The 23439-nt window shown below is 36.6% G+C and overlaps 1 protein-coding gene across 4 annotated transcripts in view; it reads right to left on the reverse strand.

Moving 5' to 3' along the window:
• NCK1 (NCK adaptor protein 1) overlaps positions 1 to 23439 on the reverse strand; it is an 83275-nt gene that overhangs the window by 4045 nt on the left and 55791 nt on the right. For all 4 annotated transcript variants that reach the window (XM_029215516.1, XM_029215517.1, XM_029215514.1 and 1 more), the window contains exon 2: positions 16966 to 17209. In XM_029215516.1, the coding sequence (XP_029071349.1) occupies positions 16966 to 17191 (226 nt within the window). In that variant the 5' untranslated portion in view covers positions 17192 to 17209. The remainder of the gene's footprint in view (positions 1 to 16965; positions 17210 to 23439) is intronic.

Here is a 23439-nt window from a genome sequence, read left to right on the forward strand (position 1 = left end):
TTTGTTCATGGATATAATCCCAAGGATCTCATACAGTGCTTAGTACACAGGAGATGCTTAATATATATTTGTTAAAAGAATGAAAAAAATAACCAAATGGTACTATCATCACAAATGTATGCTACAGCAACTTTAGTCAGGCATTTTCACCGCTGCTCACTTGAAAACTAAGGCATTTCTAGGTAAAATTTCTCAAATACTTTCTCACTATCTCAAAATTCTTTCTCATTACCCTTACTCTTTTTCTTCTCCCAAGTTCCCAACCTCTGATCCTTCTGGGTTCTTAATACCTACCACCTTTCCTGCCTCTTTTTGGGACTCTTGGCCATCCTTGTTCCCCTCCCACTCACTCCCTTCTATTGTCTAAAAACACATTTAGATCGCTTTTATTCCAAAATAAAGTTACTTCAACTCTGCTATTGTTCTTTAACTACATCATTCTTTATAAAACTGTCTTCCCTTTTTCCTTCAACTTTTTCACCACTCACTCACTCCTAACGCCTTATAATCTGGTTCTCTATCTCCACCAAAACTACTCAATTAAAACTGTCATCTCTTCACTGCCAAATTAGTCCCTTTTAGAGCCCTCGATCTTTTCAAACTCTCTATACAGCAACCAAGATCACAGATAACTTTGTACAACATTTTCTCCTTCTTTAATTTCCCCGAGAGTCTCCTGTTTTCCCTACTGACCTGTTTAAATATTCTTGTGTTCCTCTGTCTGGGCCTCCTCTGTCTAAACCTTGTTATAAAATTGCATTGTACTTGCTTACTTGTCCATCTAATAAGAGTGAGTTTCCTGGGGGCAGTAAGCTGGATCTTATTACCTTGTATCTCCAGCACTTAGCAGTAACTATAGTAGTAGCAGGAACAAAGTGAATGTTTGCTGAAAGAACAAGTGAATGATTCCTTTGTTTAAAGTGTTTCCCAAGATGCCATGCTTGGACTTAGCCTCTGCTTCAAGGAAATCATACACTTTCACTTTCTATAACTTCTCTATAGAAGGTTCCAAGGTCTCTTTGTAGCTCTAAGCTGGAATTCAAGCATTACAATTCCAAATGTCACTAGACATCTACAGAATGAATGTACCATCAGCACCTCAAATACAACTTCCATGTCCAAATAAAAATAACCTCTCCAAGATCCATAAATCAACTAACTCCCTCCCTCCCAATTTCCTTCCTTCTGGTTAATGATGTATCATCATCATGAAAAATTCATACATCAGGGATTTCTGGCACAGCAGGGAACTCTAGGGTTCCATCCCTCCAAGAGAGTAATTAATGAGCTGGCGAATACTGTCAAAATCAACTTTTGCGGAACTCCAGAATCTAGTAAAAAACTTATAAAAACTAGCTAAGCTTAGGGAATAAAGAAGCTGCTGCTTTGTAGTAAGAGAGCACTGTAGCATTTTAAGCTGCCTGCCTAATATCTCTTAAATCCCAAATCAGTGGTGGCTGTGAGGATAGCAAACTGAACTCCTAATGCCAGACAGAACAATACAGACCTTATTCACAAAGAATTGTAATTGTGCGTTTCAACCTATCTGGAAGCTACCTGAAGGACCGGCACAATGACTTGCCGTGGTTTCACCTGACTTGGAGCATTCCCAGGGCTAGGATGTTTTCTGCTGAAATCATTTAATTGATGCAGCAGACTGGTAGAAGAAACAACAACTAGGATAAGAAACAGATAAAAAATCCTAGGAAGGAAAAGTTTGAGTAAGGACACAAATGGGGTAATAAGGGCTTTGAAAAGCCCCTGTGTATACCAGAAAATCAAGAAAGCCACATACATAGCCAGAACCGGCACTTGTTCAGCAAAGGCCTGAGTAGACCCTGAGCTTTCACCTATTGCTGACCTTCAAGCTCTGAAGAAGCAGTAAGTAAAGGCTAAGGAAGAGTTGCAAATGGCCTGGCTAAGTGTTGAAAGAGGTTTTTTTTCTTTTTCTTTTGGTTTCACGTGTTTAAGAAAACTCTTTCAAAACACTGGCTAACAACTAAGCAAAAGAACACAGATGTATGTGGTCGCACATTGTGTGGTCACACAATGACACAGACTTTATAAAAATAGTTTAGAAAAGTCACTAAACAAGCAAACAAAACCACCACAATAAGGAGCAACAACAAACCCTAAGGACAAGGTAGAATCTGATGCTGAAAGAAAAAAGTATCAATCAAGAATTCCATGTCCATATATACACTATCAAACGTAAAATAGACAGCTAGTGGGAAGCAGCCACATAGCAGAGGGAGATCAGTTCGGTGCTTTGTGACCACCTAGAGGGGTGGGATAGGGAGGGTGGGAGGGATGGAGACGCAAGAGGGACGAGATATGGGGACATATGTATATGTATAACTGATTCACTTTGTTATAAAGCAGAAACCAACACACCACTATAAAGCAATTATACTCTAATAAAGTTAAAAAAAAAAAAAAAAAAGAATTCCATGTCCAGCAAAAGTGTCCTTTAAAACTGAAGAAGTTAAGATACTCCCAAGGTAAACAAAAACTGAAGGAGTTTGTCACACTACACCTGTGCTACAAAAAACGCTAAAGAGTCCTCCAGGCTGAGATGAAAGGTCACTAAAGTCATATGAAGAACAGTGGTAAAGGTAGCTACACTGTAAATATAAAAACCAGTTACATTTTTAGCTTGTAAGTCCTCTTTTATTCTTATATGATTTAAGATGCAAATATATAAAACGGTAATTTCAAATCTAGGTTAATGGGCACACAATGTATAAAGACAAAACTATAAAAGAGCAGACTTTTGTATACTATTGAAGCTAAATTTGCATTACTTCAAACTTGATTGTTAAAAAGTTAAGATGCTAATTGTAATCCACAGGGTAATCACTAAGAAAAAAACTAAACACACTGAAAAAGAAATGAGAACAAAACAAAATGTGCATCATAAAAAAATCAATTATATGCAAACGAAGCAACTGAGAAAGGATTAATCTCCAAAATATACAAGCAGCTCATGCAGCTCAATATCAAAAAAACAACCCAATCCAAAAATGGGCAGAAGACCTAAATGGACATTTCTCCAAAGACGACATACAGATGGCCAACAAACACACAAAAAGATGCTCAACATCACTAATCACTAGAGAAATGCAAATCAAAACCACAATGAGGTATCACCTCACACCGGTCAGAACGGCCATCATCAAAAAAATCTGCAAACAATAAATGCTGAAGAGGGTGTGGAGAAAATCCTCCTGCACTGTTGGTAGGAGTGTAAATTGATACAGCCACTATGGAAAACAGTATGGAGGTTCCTTAAAAAACTAAAAATAGAACTACCATATGACCCAGCCAGACCACTACTGGGCATATACCCTGAGAAAACCATAACTCAAAAAGATACATGCACCACAATGTTCATTGCAGCACTATTTACCATAGCTAGGACATGGAAGCAACCTAAATGTCCATCAACAGATGAATGGATAAAGATGATATCACTCATATATAAAATGGAATATTACTCAGCCATAAAAAGTAACGAAATTGAGTTACTTGTAATGAGGTGGATGGACTCTGTCATACAGAGTGAAGTAAGTCAGAAAGAGAAAAACAAATACCATATGCTAACACACTTACATGGAATCTAAAAAAAGTAGTACTGATGAACCTAGTGGCAGGCAGGGCAGGAATAAAGACGCAGATGTAGAGAATGGACTTGAGGACACAGCAGGGGAACTGGAAGCTGGGATAAAGTGAGAAAGTAGCACTGACATATATACATGACCAAATGTAAAATGGATGGCTAGTGGGAAGCTGCTGCGTAGCAGAGGGAGATCAGCTTGATGCTTTGTGATGACCTAAGGGGTGGGATAGGGAGGGTGGGAGGGAGGCTCAAGACAGAGGGGATATGAGGATATATGTATACATACAGCTGATTCACTTTGTTGTACAGTAGAAATTAACACAACATTGTAAAGCAGTTATACTTCAATTAAGATATGAAAAAAATCAATTATAAAAGGTAGTAATAAAAGAATTGAGGGGAAAAAAGGTATAAGACATATAGAAAAAACAAACAGCAAAGTATCAGAGGGCCTTTCCTACCAGTAATTTCTTGAAATGTTGGACTAAAAGGTAAAGATTGGCAGAATGGATTAAAAAAATATGATCCAACACTATGCTATCTATAAGACACTAACTTCAGATCCAAAGATGCAAACAGGTTTGAAAGTGAAAGGATGCAAAAAGACATTCCATGAAAATGGTAACAAAAGACTTTAAGACAAAAATTGTTACAGGAGACAAAGGACATTATATGTTGATAACAAGTCAATCCATGAAGAAGATTTACCAATTATAGATATATACACACCTAACAACAGAGCAGCAAGACATATAATAAAGCAAAAACTAACAGAATTAAAGGGATAAATTGACAGTTCTACGATATAGTTGGAGATTTCAATACCTCACTTTCAATAATGGATAGAACAAAAGACCACGAAACTGAAATCATATAAAATATCTTCTCTGACCACAGTGGAATGAAATTCAGAATCAATAACAGAAAGGAAAACGGGAAAATTTACAAATATGTGGAAATTAATCAACACACCCAAACGACTAGTAGGTCAAAGAAAAAATTACAGGTGAGATTAGAAAATACATTGAGATAAATGAAAACGAAAACACAACATACTAAAACCTACAGGCTATGGCAAAAGCAGTACTCACAGGGAAATTTATAGCTCTACCAGATTACATTAAAAAAGAAAATCAATCTCAAATCAATAACCTAACTTTACTCCTTAAAGAACTAAAAAAAAAACCTACAGGCTATGGCAAAAGCAGTTCTCACAGGGAAATTTATAGCTCTACCAGATTACATTAAAAAAGAAAATCAATCTCAAATCAATAACCTAACTTTACTCCTTAAAGAACTAAAAAAAGATCAAGCAGAAGCTAGCAGAAGGAAGGAAATAATAAAGATTTAGAGCAGAAGTAAATACAAAGAGTACAGAAAAACAACAAAGAAGCAATGAAACCTTTGAAAATATCAAAACTGCCAAATCTTTAGCGAGACTGACCAAGAAAAAAAAGAGAAAAGACTTAAATTACTAAAATCAGAACTGAAGTGGGGACATTACTAGAAACCTTACAGAAATAAAAGAATACTACAAACTATATGCCAATAAATTAGAAAACCTACATGAAAAGAAAAAATTGCTATAAACACACAAACTACCAAAAATGACTCAAGAAGAAACAGAAAATGTGGATAGACTGAAGTAAAAGACTGAATCAGTAATCAACACTTCTCAACAAGGAAAAGCCCAGAACCAGATAACTTGACTTCTGAATTCTACCAAACATTTGTCTCTCAGACTTCTACCAAAAGAGAAGGAAACATTTCATAACTCATTCCATGAGGCCAGCATTACCTAGATACCAAAGACATAAAGATATCACAAGAAAACTACTGACCAATATCCTTTCCTGTATGAATATAGATATAAATATACTCAACAGTCAATTTTTGTTATTCATGGTGGTTCTGTTCTATAAGGTGACCATGAATACTTAATTAGCATACTGAACCACTGCTTTAGGGGATACTCTGTTCACAACATTTTTGTTATGTGTGTTTCTCTTTAAAGACACTTTATTTAATATAAATTGTTGACTCACTGACACTGAACTCATGGCCAACAACGCTATAAACTCATGCCTGAATGAAGCTTACCTAGCACACATATTTTTTCCATAAAGCAAATCAAAGCTTTCTTACACTTAGGAACACTAGACAATACTTTAGCACTATGCTTGGGCACCATTTTAAACAGTAAAATCACACACACACACACACACACACGGCATTAAACTGCAAAAAGGACACTGATTTTCAGTATGAGAGCTGAAATGAGAGGTCACCTTGTTTGACCTCTGCTAGCAACTCAAATTTTTTGCCCTTGGCAAATGTGCACAAAAGTACTGCAAGTAGCAATTTGGGATTTTCATGATAAAAGTGATAAAACACCCTTTCATGATAAAAATGGTCAGCAAACTAGGAACAGAAGGGAATTTCCTCAACAAAATAAAGGGCGTTTATGAAAAAACCATGGTTACCATCACACTCAGTAGTGAAAGACGGAAAGCTTTTCTCCTAAGATCAAGAACAAGACATAAATGCCCTCTTTCACCACGTCTATTCAACACTGTACGAGAAGTGCTAGCCAGAGCAATTAGGCAAGATAAAGAAATAAGAGATAGCCAAACTGGAAAGGAAGAAGTAAAATAATCTTTATTCACAGATGACATGATCTTATATAGAAAATCCTAAAGAATTCACACACAAAAAAGCTAGAACCAATAACTTAGCAAAGTTGAAAGATACAAAAACACAAAAAAAATCAGTGTATTTCTATATACTAGCAATGAATAATCTGAAAAGGAAATTTTTTTTTCCTGTGCTCTTAACCCCCCAAACCTTATTGGGCTCCTTCCTCCCTTCCTTCCTTCCATTCATTCATTCATTCAGGCTGGCTGCGTTGGGTCTTCATTGCTGCGCACAGGCTTTCTCTAGTTGTGGCAAGCGGGGCTACTCTTCATTGTGCATGGGCTTCTCATTGCAGTGGCTTCTCTTTGTTGCAGAACACAGGCTCTAGGCACACAGGCTTCAGTAGTCGTGGCACGCAGGCTCAGGAGTTGTGGCTCGCAGGCTCTTGAGCGTAGGCTCAGTAGCCATGACACACAGGCTTAGTTGCTCCGCAGCATGCGGGATCTTCCCAGACCAGGGCTCGAACCCGTGTCCCCTGCACTGGCAGGTGGATTCTTAACCACTGTGCCACCAGGGAAGTCCCAGGAAATTTTTAAAATTCAATTTTTAATAGCATTAAGAATAAAATACACAGAAATAAATTTAATCAAGGAGGTACAAGACTTGTACACTAAACACTACAAAATATTGTTGACCTACAAAATATTGTTGAAAGAAATTAAAGAAGACCTAAATAAATGGAAAGACATTGTGGTTTTTTTTTGTTTTTGTTTTTTTTTGGGGTACGCGGGCCTCTCACTGCTGTGGTCTCTCCCATTGCAGAGCACAGGCTCTGGACGTGCAGGCTCAACGGCCATGGCTCACGGGCCCAGCCGCTCCACGGCATGTGGGATCCCTCCCAGACCGGGGCACGAACCCGTGTTCCCTGCATCGGCAGGCGGACTCTCAACCACTGCACCACCAGGGAAGCCCTCTGTGTTTTGTGTTTTTTTTGTGGTACACGGGCCTCTCACTGTTGTGGCCTCTCCCGTTGCAGAGCACAGGCTCCGGACACGCAGGCTCAGCGGCCATGGCTCATGGGCCCAGCCGCTCCATGGCATGTGGGATCTTCCCGGACTGGGGCATGAACCCGTGTCCCCTGCATCGGCAGGCAGATCTCAACCACTGCGCCACCAGGGAAGCCCCCATTCTGTGTTTATGCATTTGAAAACTTAGTATTTTTAGATGGCAATACAGTTGGCCCTCAGTATCCATGGGTTCCGTATCTGTGGATTCAAACAACCTCAGATCAAAAATATTTGGGGAAAAAAAAACTCCAGAAAATTCCCAAAAGGAAAATGTGAATGTGCCATGCACCAGAAACTATTTACATAGAATTTACATTGTATTAGTATTACAAGTAATTGAGAGATGATTTAAAGTATACAGGAGGATGTGTGTAGGTTAATGCAAATACTATGCCATTTTATACAAGAAACTTGAGCATCCTTGAGTTTTGGTTATTCGCAGGGGGTACTGGAACCAAACCCCTGCAGATACCAAGGGATGCCTATACTATCCAAAGTGATCCACAGATTCAATGTAATCCTTATCAAAGTACCAACACCCTATTTTTTGCAGAAATGGAAAAAGCTGATCCTAAAATTCATACGGAATCACAAGTTATCCCAAATAGCCAAAACAAACTTGAAAATGGAAAACAAAGTTGACGGACTCACACTTCCCAATTTCAAAACTTACTACAAAGCCACAGTACTCAAAACAGTGTAGTACTGGCATAAAAGGAATGAGGAATAGACCAATGGAAAAGAATTGAGAGTTCTGAAATAACTCTCAATTCTATTCCAGTTGCTCCATATATTTTGACTTTGACCTTGAGGAGGGTGCCAAAACCATTTAATGGAAGAAAGAATAGTCTCTTCAACAAATGATGCTGGGACAACTGCATATCCACAGGCAAAAGAATGAAGTTGGATTCCAACTTCATACCACATACAAATATTAACTCAAAATGGATAGATGACCCAAATATAAGAGTTAAAACTTTAAAACACTCAGAAGATAACATAGGGAAAAGTCTCATGACCTTGGATATAGCAACAGATTCTTAGATTTGACACCAAAAAAAAAAAAGATAAACTGTACTTCATTAAAATAAAAAACACTTGTGCAAAGGACACTACCAAGAAAGTGAAAAGACAACCTACAGAATTAGAAAAGAATATTTGCAAATCATAATGCTGATAAGGGTCTCTATCCAGAACATATATAAAGATCTCTTAGAACCTAAGAACGAAACGAAAAAAAACCTATCTCAAAAATGGACAAAGGACTTGAATAAATAATTCTTCAAGGAAGATGTACAAATACCCAAAAGCACATGAAAAGATGCTCAACATCATGAGTCATCAGGGAAATGCAAGTCAAAACCATATGAACTTTTTTTTTTTTTTAAAAGAATCAATTTTATTTATTTTTGGTTGCACTGGGTCTTCGTTGCTGCGTGAGGGCTTTCTATAGTTGCGGCAAGCAGGGGCTACTCTTCATTGCGGTGCGTAGGCTTCTCATGCTGTGGCTTCTCTTGTTGTGGAGCACGGGCTCTAGGTGCGCGGGCTTCAGTAGTTGTGGCACAAAGGCTCAGTTGCTCCATGGCATGTGGGATCTTCCCGGACCAGAGCTCGAACCCATGTCCCCTGCATTGGCAGGGAGATTCTTAACCACTGCGGCACCAGGGAACTCCGACAGTGAAATACTGATACCACTTCACATCCTACTAGGATGGCTATAATAAAACCAAATTAAACCAAACGAAAAAAAAAGGAAAATAAGTGTTGATGAGGAGAACCCCTCTGGTCAAAATGTAAAATGGTGCTACTGCTGTGGGAAACAGCTGATGGTTCCTCAAAATGTTGAACACAGAACTACCATAATTCCATCCCTAGGTATATACCCAAAAGAACTGAAAACAGGTATTCAAATAAATACTTGTAAACAAGTGTTCATAGCTTCACTATTCACAATAACCAAAAGATGTAAATGACCCAAATGTCCATCAACAGATGAATGGATAAACAAAATGTGGTATACCCATATAATTCAATATTATTCAGCCATAAAAGGGATGAAGTGGTGATACATGCTACAACATGAATGAACCTCAAAAACAGTATGCTGAGTGAAAGAAACTAGACATAAAAGGTTACATATTGTATGATTCCATTTATATGACATAGCCAGAATAGGTAAATCCATATAGACAGAAAGCAGATTAGTGGTTGCCAGGAACTAAAGGGAAGGAGTAATGGGAACAACTGTTTAATGGGAATGGGGTTTCCTTTTGGGTGATGAAAATAGTTTGGAATTAGACAGATGTGGTGGTTGCACAACATTGTTAATGTACTAAATACCACTGAACTGTACACTTTAAAACAGTTAACTTCATGAATTTTATATCATAAAAATTATTTTCTTAAAAGATTCACACATCAAATCCTTAAAGTCACCATATGTCCTTTATGCCAACACTTTCCATTTCCACTATTCATGTGCTAGTTCAGGCTTATGTTGTTGTGCTTGAGCCTTCACTACCCATTAACTAGTTGTTTTTTTTTTACTAATCCAATCTATCCCACTTCAACCCATCATCCACATCATCCAGTCTAATCTTATATTACAGCTACAATCACATGACCCTATTGCTCAAAAGCCAACAGTGGCTCTCCTGCCTAACAAATTAAGAGAAATGCTCTGCCTGGAATCTACAGCTCTCTCTAGAATGTCCTCAAGCCTTCCTTTCCAGGCTTATGGTATAGACCAGAGGCCCCCAACCTTTTTGGCACCAGGGACCAGTTTCGTGGAAGACAATTTTATTTTTCCAAGGATGGGGCGGGGGTGTGGATGGGATGATGATGGTTCAGGCAACGGGGAGCAGCAGATGAAGCTTCGCTCACTGGCCTGCCACTCATCTCCTGCTGTGCTGCCTGGTTCCTAACAGGCCACGGGACAGGTATCAGTCCGCATCCCAGGGGTTGGGCACCCCTGGTATAGACTATAGAAAACAGTGTAGACCTTGAAACAGCCTTTGGGTTCAAATCCCAGGTAAGCTTCTTACTAACTGTGGAAACTTGAGCAAGCTATTTCACTTTTCTGAGCTCAGAAATGGAGGAAACAGCACTTACCATGAGTGTTGTGAGAACTGAATAAAATAAAGTAATAGTACAGTACACAGAGTAAATGTTAAACAAAAGCATCTTTCTATAACGCCCTGCACTAAAACTACCCTAAATTTTAGTAAGAACGGGCCACTTAAATCCCCTGAATTAGATGTTTCTACCTTCATGACTTAGTTTACCTTGTTAGTTTCTTAGCAAAACCTCATTAAAACTTCTGCCTTTCAAAAATGTACCCATTCAAGAAGTGTCATTTCAAATAACAACTTTATTATTTTATTTATCTTTCTGCTTCATGTTTTTCAACATCCTTCATTCCCCATCGTCACCCTCAATGATATTATAAGCTCTCCTTTTTGAAGTACCCCAGCACCTTGTACTTCTGAGGTACTTGTATGCTAGCATTTCCTGTGTTTGTCTTTTAAGTCCATCTACTAGAGCATAAGCTTCCAGAGAAGCATTTTTAATGTCTCACTGATCTTTTGCACTTCCTATACTACTTAGAACTGTATACATACAGCAGGTGATCAATGTGTTTATTAAACTGATTAAACTGAATACTGACATAAGCAAATATAAAATTCTAAACCTGAAAATAAAGGCTAGTTCAAAAATATTTTTCTTTTGATTCTGAAAAAGATAATGTCTAAGACTAATTAACCTTGTCCAAAAAAACTGTGAAGAATTTTTGGACAGACCCAACAATTAAAGCCCTAAGTGGGAAAACACCAAAACAACCTATTTTAATCTTAGAGGCCAGAAATAGTTCAGAGAAAGAATATAAGCTTAGAATATTTGTTTTCTGTACAAAACAAAGTCCTGTTTATCATGTGAATGACAAATGCATGCGTAATCAATAGCCTGCTTTTTCCCCTGCTTACAAATCTTCCAGAAGGGCCTGTTTATTGCCCTTTGTTTCTGCTTAAAAATAGTCCTTCCAATCTCATGCTATCAATGAGAGAGTAGATGCAAAAGTACTTTACAAAATTATAAAAATGTAAAGTATCAGTATCTCTTAATTTCTCAAGTACGTTATAATCAGCAACAATTAGATCATTCCACAACAAGCAGGCTCCCTCAGATCAATGTATTATCTTTTCTAAATTTTTCCCAGCTTCACAGTTAGTTCACCACAATCCTCCTAATTTTAATCAGTCCCTTTTGCATCAAATCTTTTCAATCCATTACTTATCTGACTCTAATCTTTTCTCTACTCTATAATGTGTGCACTAGGGAAACTCTTAACAAAAGAGACCCTGAATTTAAACTTTAGTGCTGTTACTTACTGGTTAATCTGATCTTGGTCAAGTTATTTAATCTTCTTTAAACTCCAGTTTCCTTGTTTGTGAAATGGTGGTGTGTAGTAAGTACCTATCTCAGAAAAGTTTTGTAAAGAATTTTTTAAAGTTTATATGCAAAGCACTCAGCACAGTGCATAGCACCTAGCAGGCACTCAATCAACGGTGGTTATTACTTTCCTACCTCCTAGTGCTTCTGGCATTTACTTTTTCAGAGTTGGGAGGGAAATAATACTCAGGTATATGCACTGAGGATGTGCATAACTCTGAGGCAGTCATTTTTATCATTAGCTTTGTTTAAAAAACCAAAAGCATTAGTATAGTTTTCCCCACACTCCAATCCACTAGTCTTACTTCTTTCTTCCTATAGCACTGTTTCTTGACCAAAACAATGTACTATTAACTCCTCAAAAGTTTTTAAGAATCTGGTTAAGCACTGTAAATATTCCATCTTCACACAATAGTTGTCCTCTCCCTAAGGCAAATCTTTGTACCCATAACTATTCTTTATGTAACCTGGTTTCCAAATCCTTTGATATACTTGATGCTAGTATTTGGAAGCATCTGAGTTTCTCAATATCACTGTTAAAGTATATTTATCCAAAGTGAATAGACGATGTCATGTTTTATTTGGCCAGCACACACACTAGGGAACTACTGCATCCCTTCACCTGAGTGCCTCGTAGATTTGAAACAATGCCATCATACAGAGTGTTGAGATATTTTTTTTAGCACCTACATTATCACAGCAGCTCCTACTAAGTCTTTCACTCATGTAAATTGCAGCCAAGGCAAATTCTCAGCAACTTTTTCAATTCCTTTTAAAAACTTAATGTAGAATTTTACATTTATGTCTGTTTCTATTCATCTTGTTTATTTCTCAGTTTTTAGCTTTCAAATAAATTTCTGAACTCAATGTACTAGTTATACTTCCATCATTAGGTCTTTACCTTAAGCATGTCATTTCCCTTCCACCTAAATCAGAGTAAACAAGTGTTCAATAGAATAAGGCCTAAGAAAGTATTACGGATTCTTGCGAATTCTTTAGGGAACTATAATTCTGTTATGTTCCTCCTTCTTCAAAACCAGTTTCTCCCTTATGGACTTTCCCCTGATTTCTATACCACATGTAAGACTGATCAGTTGTTTACCAGGACTAAAGACTTTCAGAGTCAGAAGGGACTTTCCAGGATCATCTGGTCTTGCCCAACTCTCGCCTTTACAAATAAGGAACAGAAGATTAGGAAAGTTATATACCGTTGGCCACATGGCCTATAAGTGATATATCTGGGAGCAGAACAAAGGAATTCTAAATACATATAAATGATGTTCTTTCCAGTACAGGTTTTTATTTGATTTTTTTGTATTTTTATCTGTTCACTTGATTTATATGAAGATAAATTACTGCTTTTTATTATTCTCTGCTTTCTCTAAAACAATGTGCCCTTTTTGTTCTCAAGGGTATTCTGGCTACCACACAAGGAGCACATGTATTGTTTCCTCTTACTTTTCAAGGCCATTCAGGGAAAAGGTTGGTGAACAGCTACAGAGCTAAATAAATATAAATTCTGGCTTACTGCAGGCAGTGAGGAAAGGAATATTTTGATTATAAATCTCAAATCCTCTCAGTCTACACATGTATTTAAAAATAACTATCAGCTTTCTAAGACTCTATAAATTTTATACTGTATTGATGGTATATATTAAATCACTGTATCAATGACATAATATATTCTTTTTATACCACTTCTAGTTGATTTATGGTCAACATCACTTAGATATCAAACTCAGATATGAAGTATTAATAATAAATAACAACCACCAGCTACCTCCTCACCAGAATGTAAGTTCTGTGACAGTTAGTTTAACAACCACCACCTACCTCCTCACCAGAATGTAACTTCTGTGACAGTTAGTGTTAGTTTTTCATTCTATAATTTTTGTGTGGCTTGCAGTGGGTAGGCTCTCAATAAAAATGTTGATAAACAAATGAATGAATAAATAAGCTCTTTAAAAGGAAAACTAACCCCCCAAAATGGGTCTAAAATTTTAACAACTCCCCAAAAAGTAAACGAAAGAGATATATTCTAAAAGGATTTACTTGGCCACCAAAGTTAATTAAAGAAATGAATCAGTCTTAATATTACAACTTTTTTTTCAACAAAGTGCTTTTACTCCCTTTCCATTTTGCCCTTTGCCCCGAAATCTTTTGACAGGTTACTTTTTGTTTCCTTAGACTCCTTACACATAAGAGACTTCTACAACAATCCCTCTGTTCATTTTCCTAGAACCACTGAGCAATTGTTCAAAGAGACCAAATCAAGTTCACTATCATAAGAGTATAAAAAGGCTATCAGCAGATACACAGATGAGGTTCTTGTTAGTATTAGAATTACTTTATGACCTGAACTCAAAAACAATCTAAGAATTCACTATTTTCTATCAATGTTTTCATATTCTTTGTATGCAGCTGCTCTCACAATTCATTTCAAAATATCAAGTCTCACATTAACCAAAATAGCAATTTCTAGCAATCCGACATTAAGTCAAAACATTCTCTTTACTGATGCTTTTATTAAACATTATCTTCTACATCGGTCCTCTGAAATCTAAGCAAAAAGCACCAGAACAATATCATGTTACTTCAAATGTTGAGGATGAAGGAACTTGCTCACTTAAAGCCTTTTTCTCCTCCTGTTTTTAATATGTTTACAATTTATTTAATTCACTTCAAATGTCTATGATAAGTTCAAAGAACTAACTGCATCAAACTCAAATCATTTACATCCTTTTCCTGTCTGTTATTTAAACATTGATATTAAAATTTTTTAATTACTTATCAAGTCAAAGCTATTGATATTTGATGTATCACCAATCACTTAGCTTATGTTTCATAAACAATAAAGCACCAGCCTATATAAACCTACCATGTTCTATCCATAGTTTTCCTTTAAATTCACAAAGTGAAAACTCTATTTCAAAAACTACAAGAAAACTACAGATTTAATAAACAAATTAACTTACTGAAAAAATCTTTAAAGACCTTTAACCAATCCATTCTGAAAAAAAATCCCGTGTTCTCTTTCGTCAGTTTGTTAACACAGCTCAGGATAATTCTCGGTGAACTTCCTGGTTCTGCAACATTGAAACTCCCCACACCCAATCCATGTGACTTGGCCCACACCCAGGCAATAGAAAGGTTTGCTGAGGCTTCTCTCTTTCCAAAACACTTTTCCCCTGAACTCCAACAGAACCTATAAAACAAGTATATCGTGATGGCCACAAATATGACCTTATATTCATATTTATTTTGGAAGAAGCTTTAAAGCGTGTATTTTTTTTTAAAAGTTGAAAATATATTCATGTATTCATTCTTTCCTTTGTTTTCTCCTTTTCTTTCTTAACCTTCAAACAGTGTCTCCATCAGCACAATCATTGTGAAAAAAATCCATTAGTTATATGGGACATTTAAGTTACCTACCAAAAAGGGATTCAGAAATTCTGAGAAAGGAAAGAAGGCTGTCCGATGCAAAAGCTGGATTTACATCATTATACAGTCTCACTATAGACCACTAGTCCTCTGGAATAGACAGCAATAACTGTAATATACTAATAAAATTAACAGCGATAGCCTAGAACTTAAATAGATATAGTCTTGCTAAAACTGTCTCAATAATATCAGAAAATAATATGGAAGGTTTCCCAGGAGTATTAATAATAAAAACTGTATCTAATAAGGCTTTTAAAATTCATATGCAGTCATATCTAAAACTGGAGTGTTTTTCCTCTTTGCTCTATATTAGTTTTTTCACTATCTTTTGTTAATTACTGTCACATCTGCTATACCTCTCAGGATACCACTATCCTTTTTAAAAGGAACATAAAAGTTTATCTAGGTGTGGCCCTAGTCCTTTCTGTGCCTTCATCACTATGAGGCATACTTTCTTGATAGAAGTTACCTTAACTTTCCCTAATACACCTAATCAACATGCTTTAAATAAATGTCCAGTATTTACAAAATCACAAGTATTCCTGGTTCTAACTTTGGTCTCTTCAGCTATTCAAGGACAATCTCTTTCCAACTGTCTTTCATTCATATGTGAATTGTCTTCTATTTAAAAACTACTGTTAAAAACTAATAATAATGGCCTTATTTGCAAAACCTTAAAATCTCAAAAAAAGGCAAACCTAGTTAAAGCAGTTAAGTATCATGGTGAAAATTCAGATTAGTAACTCCATTTATTAAATGACCTTTAGAATAGAATAATAGAATAACAATAATGCTGAATAAGAAATAAAAACTAATATAAAGCAGTTAGTCAATAATATTCCATATTCATCAATCATGCCACATTACTCTCAAACTATCTTTTTTCAAGGAGAAATTTTACTTCTTCTCCTACATATATACCAAAAACTATTAAGTAACAGCATGCTTGCCTGAATACCTGAGGGAAATTCTGTCCTTCCCAATTCCTTCCTGTCAGCCAAGGAGAATTAAGAGAGAGAGAGAGAGAGACAGCCTAGGCCTCATTTGCACGTATTTCCTTCCTATCACAGCTTGGCCAAGCCCAATGTGAAGTAGGTTCCCCTATCCCTGGCCCTAACGGAAGGCCAGTAAAAACAAACAAAATTTACAGTTAGGGGAAGAAAGAAGAGGAAAAAAGAGAAACAAAATAAGAAAGAGATAAGCTTTGTAGATGCTAAATACAGTAATGCACAATTTAAAACTCTTTTATCAAATATAAGAATAAAATGATAGTTTGTTTTTAAAAGCACAGTTCAAAATATAAGCCATTAGATGTAAAATGAAGCAATGAAGCAATCCTGTAAAATATGTTGCCTTCATGACAAGGAGGATATTCTGCATCTCACTCATTTTATCCCTATCTCAATTAGATGTAGAATCTGTCTAAATTCCAACAGGCACTCATGGTTCAAGGAGCCCCTGATAGAAGATCAGAGTTAAGTTCCACTGTCAGCATCACTCTGGCTTGACTCTTGAACTCTGGCCAGGTCCACCAGCTAGATTTACAGAAACTGACCTTCACTGGTCTCCTTGAACACACCTGACTTGAATACCCCTGCTATGAGCCAAATTTACCTTGCCTAGCTGAAATCCCAGCCCTGGGATGTTCTAGTTGATTCTGCCCACTGCTGCCAAAATTCAGTACAAAGAACCAAGCTCCAGCATTCATTTAATAGAAAGTACTGTCATTCTTGTTTTAATACAAAAATAACTTACCTAACGTATCCTTTAGGTTTTTTACAATCGATGCTTTCCGAGCACTGTTTTTCCTTTCCACGTAGTTAGAAGGCACAAAACCCGTTTTATTCATGGAATTTCGAACTCGCCACCAGGACTTAGAATCATCCAGAAGCCACAATCTCTCATTCTTCTTGATGTCCAGCTCTTGTTCTTGTTGGGCCACATAATCAAATTTGGCTACTACCACCACTTCTTCTGCCATTTTTCAGCAGCTTCTGCACTGTAACCACACAGAAAATATTTTACATAAGGCTTAACTAGTAGTAGTCTACATGCTTTTCCAAAGAAACACACCTAAGAACCAAAGAGCGCTGAATGATTGAAAATAAAAATATGAAAAAAATTAAAATACCAGGCATATGCTAATCAATACAAAACTGGTGTAGCTGTATTAATAACTTAAGGCAAAACTATTACTAGTGATAAGGAAATTAACTGCATCATGATAAAAGGGTTTTTTTTTTTTTTTTTGCTGTACATGGCCCTCTCACTGTTGTGGCCTCTCCCGTTGCGGAGCGCAGGCTCAGCGGCCATGGCTCACGGGCCTAGCCACTCCGTGGCATGTGGGATCTTCCAGGACCAGGGCACGAACCTGTGTCCCCTGCATCAGCAGGCGGACTCTCAACCACTGCGCCACCAGGGAAGCCCATGATAAAAGGTTTTATTCAATATATATAACAGCTAAACTTGGTACTTATTAATATAGCCCCAAAATAGAACCACAGGGAAAAATTGACAAAATCATCATCATAGAGGACAACTTTTAATATGTTTATCTCAGTAATAAATTAAGGAGACAAAAAATTAGTAAGGCTAAAGAAGAACTGACATCATAACCGCTAAGTCTGATGTAATAAACATATACAAATATAACTTCCAAACAGAAGAATATAAACAGAACATATACAAAAATCAATCAAATGCTAGGCCATAAAAAAGTCTCTACATTTTTCATGTACTTGGCACCCTACAACCATATTCTGACAATTATAATAAAAAGACAGCTTTTCAAAAACCTTATATATTAATATTTAGAAACTTCTAAAAACTCATGAGTCAATGAAGAAATCATAATAGAATTTGGAAAATACTTAAAAGTAAAATTAAAGACTATATAGCTAACTTTGTGGGATGCAGCAAAAAGAGTATATAAAAAGGAGATCTGTAGTTGTAAATAGTTACATCAGAAAAATAAAAGTTAAAAATAAATTAATGAACTGATCATCTGTCTTCAGTTAGAAAAGAAGAACATAAAGAAAAGTAGATAAAAGGAAATAATACAAATAAAAGCAGAATTTAATGAAACAGAAAACAAAGATATAGAAGAAAGGCTCAGCAAAACAAAAGGTAGTTCTTTGTCACGACTAAAAAATGGACAGAGTCTGGCAAGACTAATCAATGAAAAAAGGAAAAGAGAGCCCATAAATAAACCCACATACCTATGGTCAATTAATCTTCAACAAAAGAGGCAAGAAAATACAATGGAGAAAAGACTGTCTCTTCAGCAAGTGGTGTTGGGAAAGCTGGACAGCCACATGTAAATCAATGAAGTTAGAACACACCCGCACACCATACACAAAAATAAACTTAAAATGGCTTAAAGACTTAAATATAAGACATGACACCATAAAACTCTGAGAAGAGAATATACGCAAGACATTCACTGACATAAATCGTACCAAGGCAACAGAAATAAAAGCAAATAAAAACAAATAGGACCTAAACAAACTTAAAAGCTTTTGTACAGCAAAGGAAACCACAAACAAAACGAAAAGACAAACTATGGACTGGGAGAAAATATTTGCAAATGATGTGACCAACAAGGGCTTAATTTCCAAAATATACAACCAGCTCAAACAACTCAGTAACAAAAAAACAAACAACCCAATCAAAAAATGGGCAGAAGACCTAAATAGACATTTCTCCGAAGAAGACATATAGATGGCCAACAGGCACATGAAAAAATGCTCAACACTGCTAACTATTAAAGATATGCAAATCAAAGCTACAATGAGGTACCACCTCACACTGGTCAGAATGGCAATCATTAAAAAGTCTACAAATAACAAATGCTGGAAAGAATGTGGGGAAAAGGAAACCCTCTTATACTGTTGGTGGGGATGTAAACTGGTGCAGCCACTATGAAAACCAGTATGGAGGTCCCTCAAAAAACTAAAAATAGAGTTGCCATATGATCCTGCAATTCCACTCCTGGGCATATATCCAGACAAAACTATAACTTGAAAAGATACATGTACCCCCACTCTTCATTGAAGCACTATTTACAATTGCCAAGACATGGAACAATCTAAATGTCCATCAACAGAGGAATGGATAAAGAAGATGTGGTATATATATACAATGGAGTACTACTCAGCCATAAAAAAATGAAATAATGCCATTTGCAGCAACATGGATGGACCTAGAGATTATCATAGTAAGTGAAGTAAGTCAGAAAGAGAAAGACAAATACAATATATATGACACAAATGAACTTATCTACAAAACAAACTCACAGACACAGAGAACAGACTTTTGGTTGCCAAGGGCAGGGGGTGTGGGAGGGATGGACTGGAGTTTGGGATTAGCAGATGCAAACTATTATATATAGCATGGATAAACAAGGTCTTACTGTATAGCACAGGGAACTGTATTCAATATCCTGTGATAAACCATAATGGACAAGAATATGAAAAAGAACATATATATATATGTGTAACTGAATTACTTTGCTGTACAGTAGAAATTAACACATTGTAAATCAACTATACTTCAATAAATTTTTTTAAAAATGAAAAAAAGCACACCAAATTACCAGGAATAAAAAAGGAGTCATAATTATAGATGCTACAGACATTCAAAAGACATGGCAATATTAAAAACTTCATCAATAAATCTGAGAAAAAGTAAAATGTACAAATTTATAGAAAAATTAAAATAACAAAAGTAATAAAATTGAATTAGTCATTAAGAAATCTTCCCATAATGAAAACACCAGGTCCAGATGGTTTCACAGGCAAGTTCTATTAAAATTCAAAGAACAAATAAATCCAACTTATGCAAACTCTTTTAGAACAAAGAAAGGAAATGTTACAAACCTAAGTCACTTCTGAACCTAGAATAGCTCTCTGCTTTCTTCAGAGAGACTATTTTACATAAAGAGCCATCCCGGTTTAGCAAGCAAAAAAAATCAGCTTCTGATTTTGGATATTGACTATCCAAAATACTGATTCTGTTTTCTCAGTGATGAAGCAAGTTCTTCAGTGTACTCAGGGAAATGCATTTTAATCTAGAATTCAACAAGCCCTCGCATTCAAGTGTAGATACTTTTACATCTACAAGGTAGATACTTTTGGGGGGTTATTGCAAGGTCTCAAAACCTACCATACAGTCTTCTAAAATAATGACTCAAGTATATACAGAAGCAAAATTAATAATGTTAAAAAAAAAAGAGGACGATGTGGTATTCAAGAAATGACGAACAGGGAGAAACCAGAAAAATTAATTTGTATTCTTGCAATTTTTCTGTTTGAAATTACTTGCAAATAAAAACTTACAACCAGGACTTCCCTGGTGGTCCAGTGGCTAAGACTCTGCACTCCCAATGCAGGGGGCCCAGGTTCCATGCCTGGTCAGGGAACTAGATTCCACATGCCTCAACTAAAAGTTCACATGCCACAACTAAAGATCACGCATGCCGCAACAAAAAACCTGCGTGCTACATTCAACTAAGACCAGGCGCAGCCAAATTGAAAAAAAAAACCGGTACAACCAAGTCTAAATAATAACTGGTGCATGATGTAAAAAATCACAAGTGATAGACTTTTTGAGACACTGAAAAGCAGAGAGATTTTGTCAGGGATACTTGGGCACCAACTGTGATTCCTTCCTGTGGGAACCTGTCTTCCCACCCCCTTATTAATCTAAAAAATTAATCTACAAAATTAATCTTAAAAAAAGAGTATAATGATAAGAGTTGGTTAAAAAAAAAAAACAACAATAAGAGTTGGTATAATAGTTGGTAGGTTGTATATCCAGCATTCATTTTCTCTTTTCCTAACAATATCCCAATTATCCTTATAGTTGCCACCTCATTATTATTATTTTAGCCATGCAGCTTGGGGGAATGACTCTAGCTTCAAAGGTGTATTTGGGTTAATGAAAGCTTTCCCTCCATTTAGAATCACCTATGGAGCTTTTTAAAAAATACAGGAGCTCGGGGCCCCTACTTCAGAGATTCTAATCAGTGTGGATTGTCACTCAGGCATTACTATTTTTAAAAGCCATCCAAGTGATTCTAATGTACATGCAGGACTGAGAACTCATCTAAGCCAATCATGACAATCTCTTCCTTGCTAGTTTTGTCCATATTAACCCACTTAAGGCCAATGGGATGCAAGGAAAACTATGCTAGCAACTTCAGGGTAATGATGACTGGCTCTTGAGAAACGTAGTAAAAGACTGTCTTTGTATTTTGTCATGGACAGATGTGAGGCCTGCAGCCATCTTGTCACCAGCTGGAGAATGAAGCTGACAAACAAATGAAAGGAGGGCTTCTGGGAAATAGAGCCAGAGCTGCTAAAATAAGTACTAAAAACTGCCCCCTAAACCTCCAGTTCCTTGAACTAATGTGTTTCTTTACTACGTTAAGACAGTTTTAGTTGGGTTTTGTTCTTTTCAGCTGAAATTCCCACTATAAGCAAACATACCCTATCAGATATCAAAATGCACTAAAATATTAAGGCAATTTAAAAGAATATGATATTGGTATAGAATATCAAATAGACCAGTAGAATATAGATTAAGGTCCAGAAACAGATACACCTACATACAGGCGGCTTTAGAAGCCCTCTTCTCTAATATACTAGCTATGAGTTCTTCTAATTTAGGTCTTTTTGAAATAGATGGAGTACTTCAAACCACTTAACACAAAATGAATTTTTGTATATATTTTCCCCCTAAACATTTACAGTGGTCTCACCCAGGCCTAATTCACAAGCAAGTAATTTTTTTAAGTGACTTCTTTGTAAGTCTTTCCAAAGCAATCAACTTCGTTTTCACAAAAGCAATTTTCTTTCAGCACTATTTTTGTTAATTTATATAATATACAAGATTATAGTAAGAAGCACACCTGAAAGATACAACACCTCTAATTCTTGGTAAGCAGATTCAACTCAATTGGTGAGAGGAGAAATATGTCAAGGGTATCAGGTTATATGTTTCATAATGGAAATAAAGGGGTTTAGTCAGTTAATTAGGCAAGTCAGCGAACTTCTACTATGTGTCTTTAAATATGCAAAAATATGAGAATTTCATATCTAGCAGGGGTGACATTTCAAATCACTGGAGAAGAATGAGTTATTCAATAACTGATACTAGGACTACTAACTATCTATTTGGGAAAAAACAGTGCCCTACCTCACACTATATACAAAAGTAAATTAGACAGACGACCTTGACTTCCAGGAAGACAGAGTAGTTGTACTTTTCTCTATTTCTCCAGCTAAGTAGAACTAAAAACCCTGGATATTACATATGAATCAAACAAAAGAAAACTCTGAAAGGTAAAGAGAAGGAAAATCAGCTGGGAAACTCAGGACCCAAGTAACAACACAGTGGTGAATCCCCTAGGTTTTCTTTTTGCCTGGTATATCCTAGACTTGAAGATTGGCAAGCTAAACACACCAACAGGCAGAGAAAAAACAACAAAAACAACAAAACCCAGTGCTCTCCAGACAATGGATCAAAAAAGGGACAGCTTAGCAATACAGAAAACTTTTTAGACGATAAAAACTCTACTCCAGTCAAACAGTGCAGAAAAAACGGGCCCCACCCATGCCAGCAAAGACCAAGAAGGAAACCTAGATTTTCTACCCTTGAGAGGCTATAATGGGGCACCGCAACATCTGTGCCTGCTGGTGTAAGTAAAGACCAACTAAGGTGCCAGGGCTTTTATTACCCATCAGCCAGACAATCGGCAAAGATGTAAAAGAAATCAAGGGCTTCCCTGGTGGCATAGTGGTTGAGAGTCCGCCTGCCGATGCAGGGGACACGGGTTCATGCCCTGGTCCAGGAAGATCCCACATGCCGCGGAGCGTCTGGGCCCGTGAGCCATGGCCGCTGAGCCTGCGCGTCCGGAGCCTGTGCTCCGCAACGGGAGAGGCCACAACAGTGAGAGGCCCGCGTACCGCAAAAAAAAAAAAGAAAAAAAAAAATCAATAACACATTCAACCAACAGGATCTAACCAACATTTATATAATATTCCAATGAGAGACAGCAAAATATACATGCTTTTCAAGTGCCCCTGAACAAATAACAAGATAGACCATATCCTGGGCCATAAAATAAACCTCAACAAATTTAAAATAACTGAAATTATAAAGTGTATTCTCTGACTACAACAGGATCAAACTAGAAATCAACAATAGAAAGATAACAGAAAAACCTCC

This window comes from Monodon monoceros, unplaced genomic scaffold (genome assembly GCF_005190385.1).
Source record: "Monodon monoceros isolate NGI ecotype Baffin Bay Population unplaced genomic scaffold, NGI_Narwhal_1 Super_Scaffold_11, whole genome shotgun sequence".
Classification (NCBI taxonomy): Eukaryota; Metazoa; Chordata; class Mammalia; order Artiodactyla; family Monodontidae; genus Monodon; species Monodon monoceros.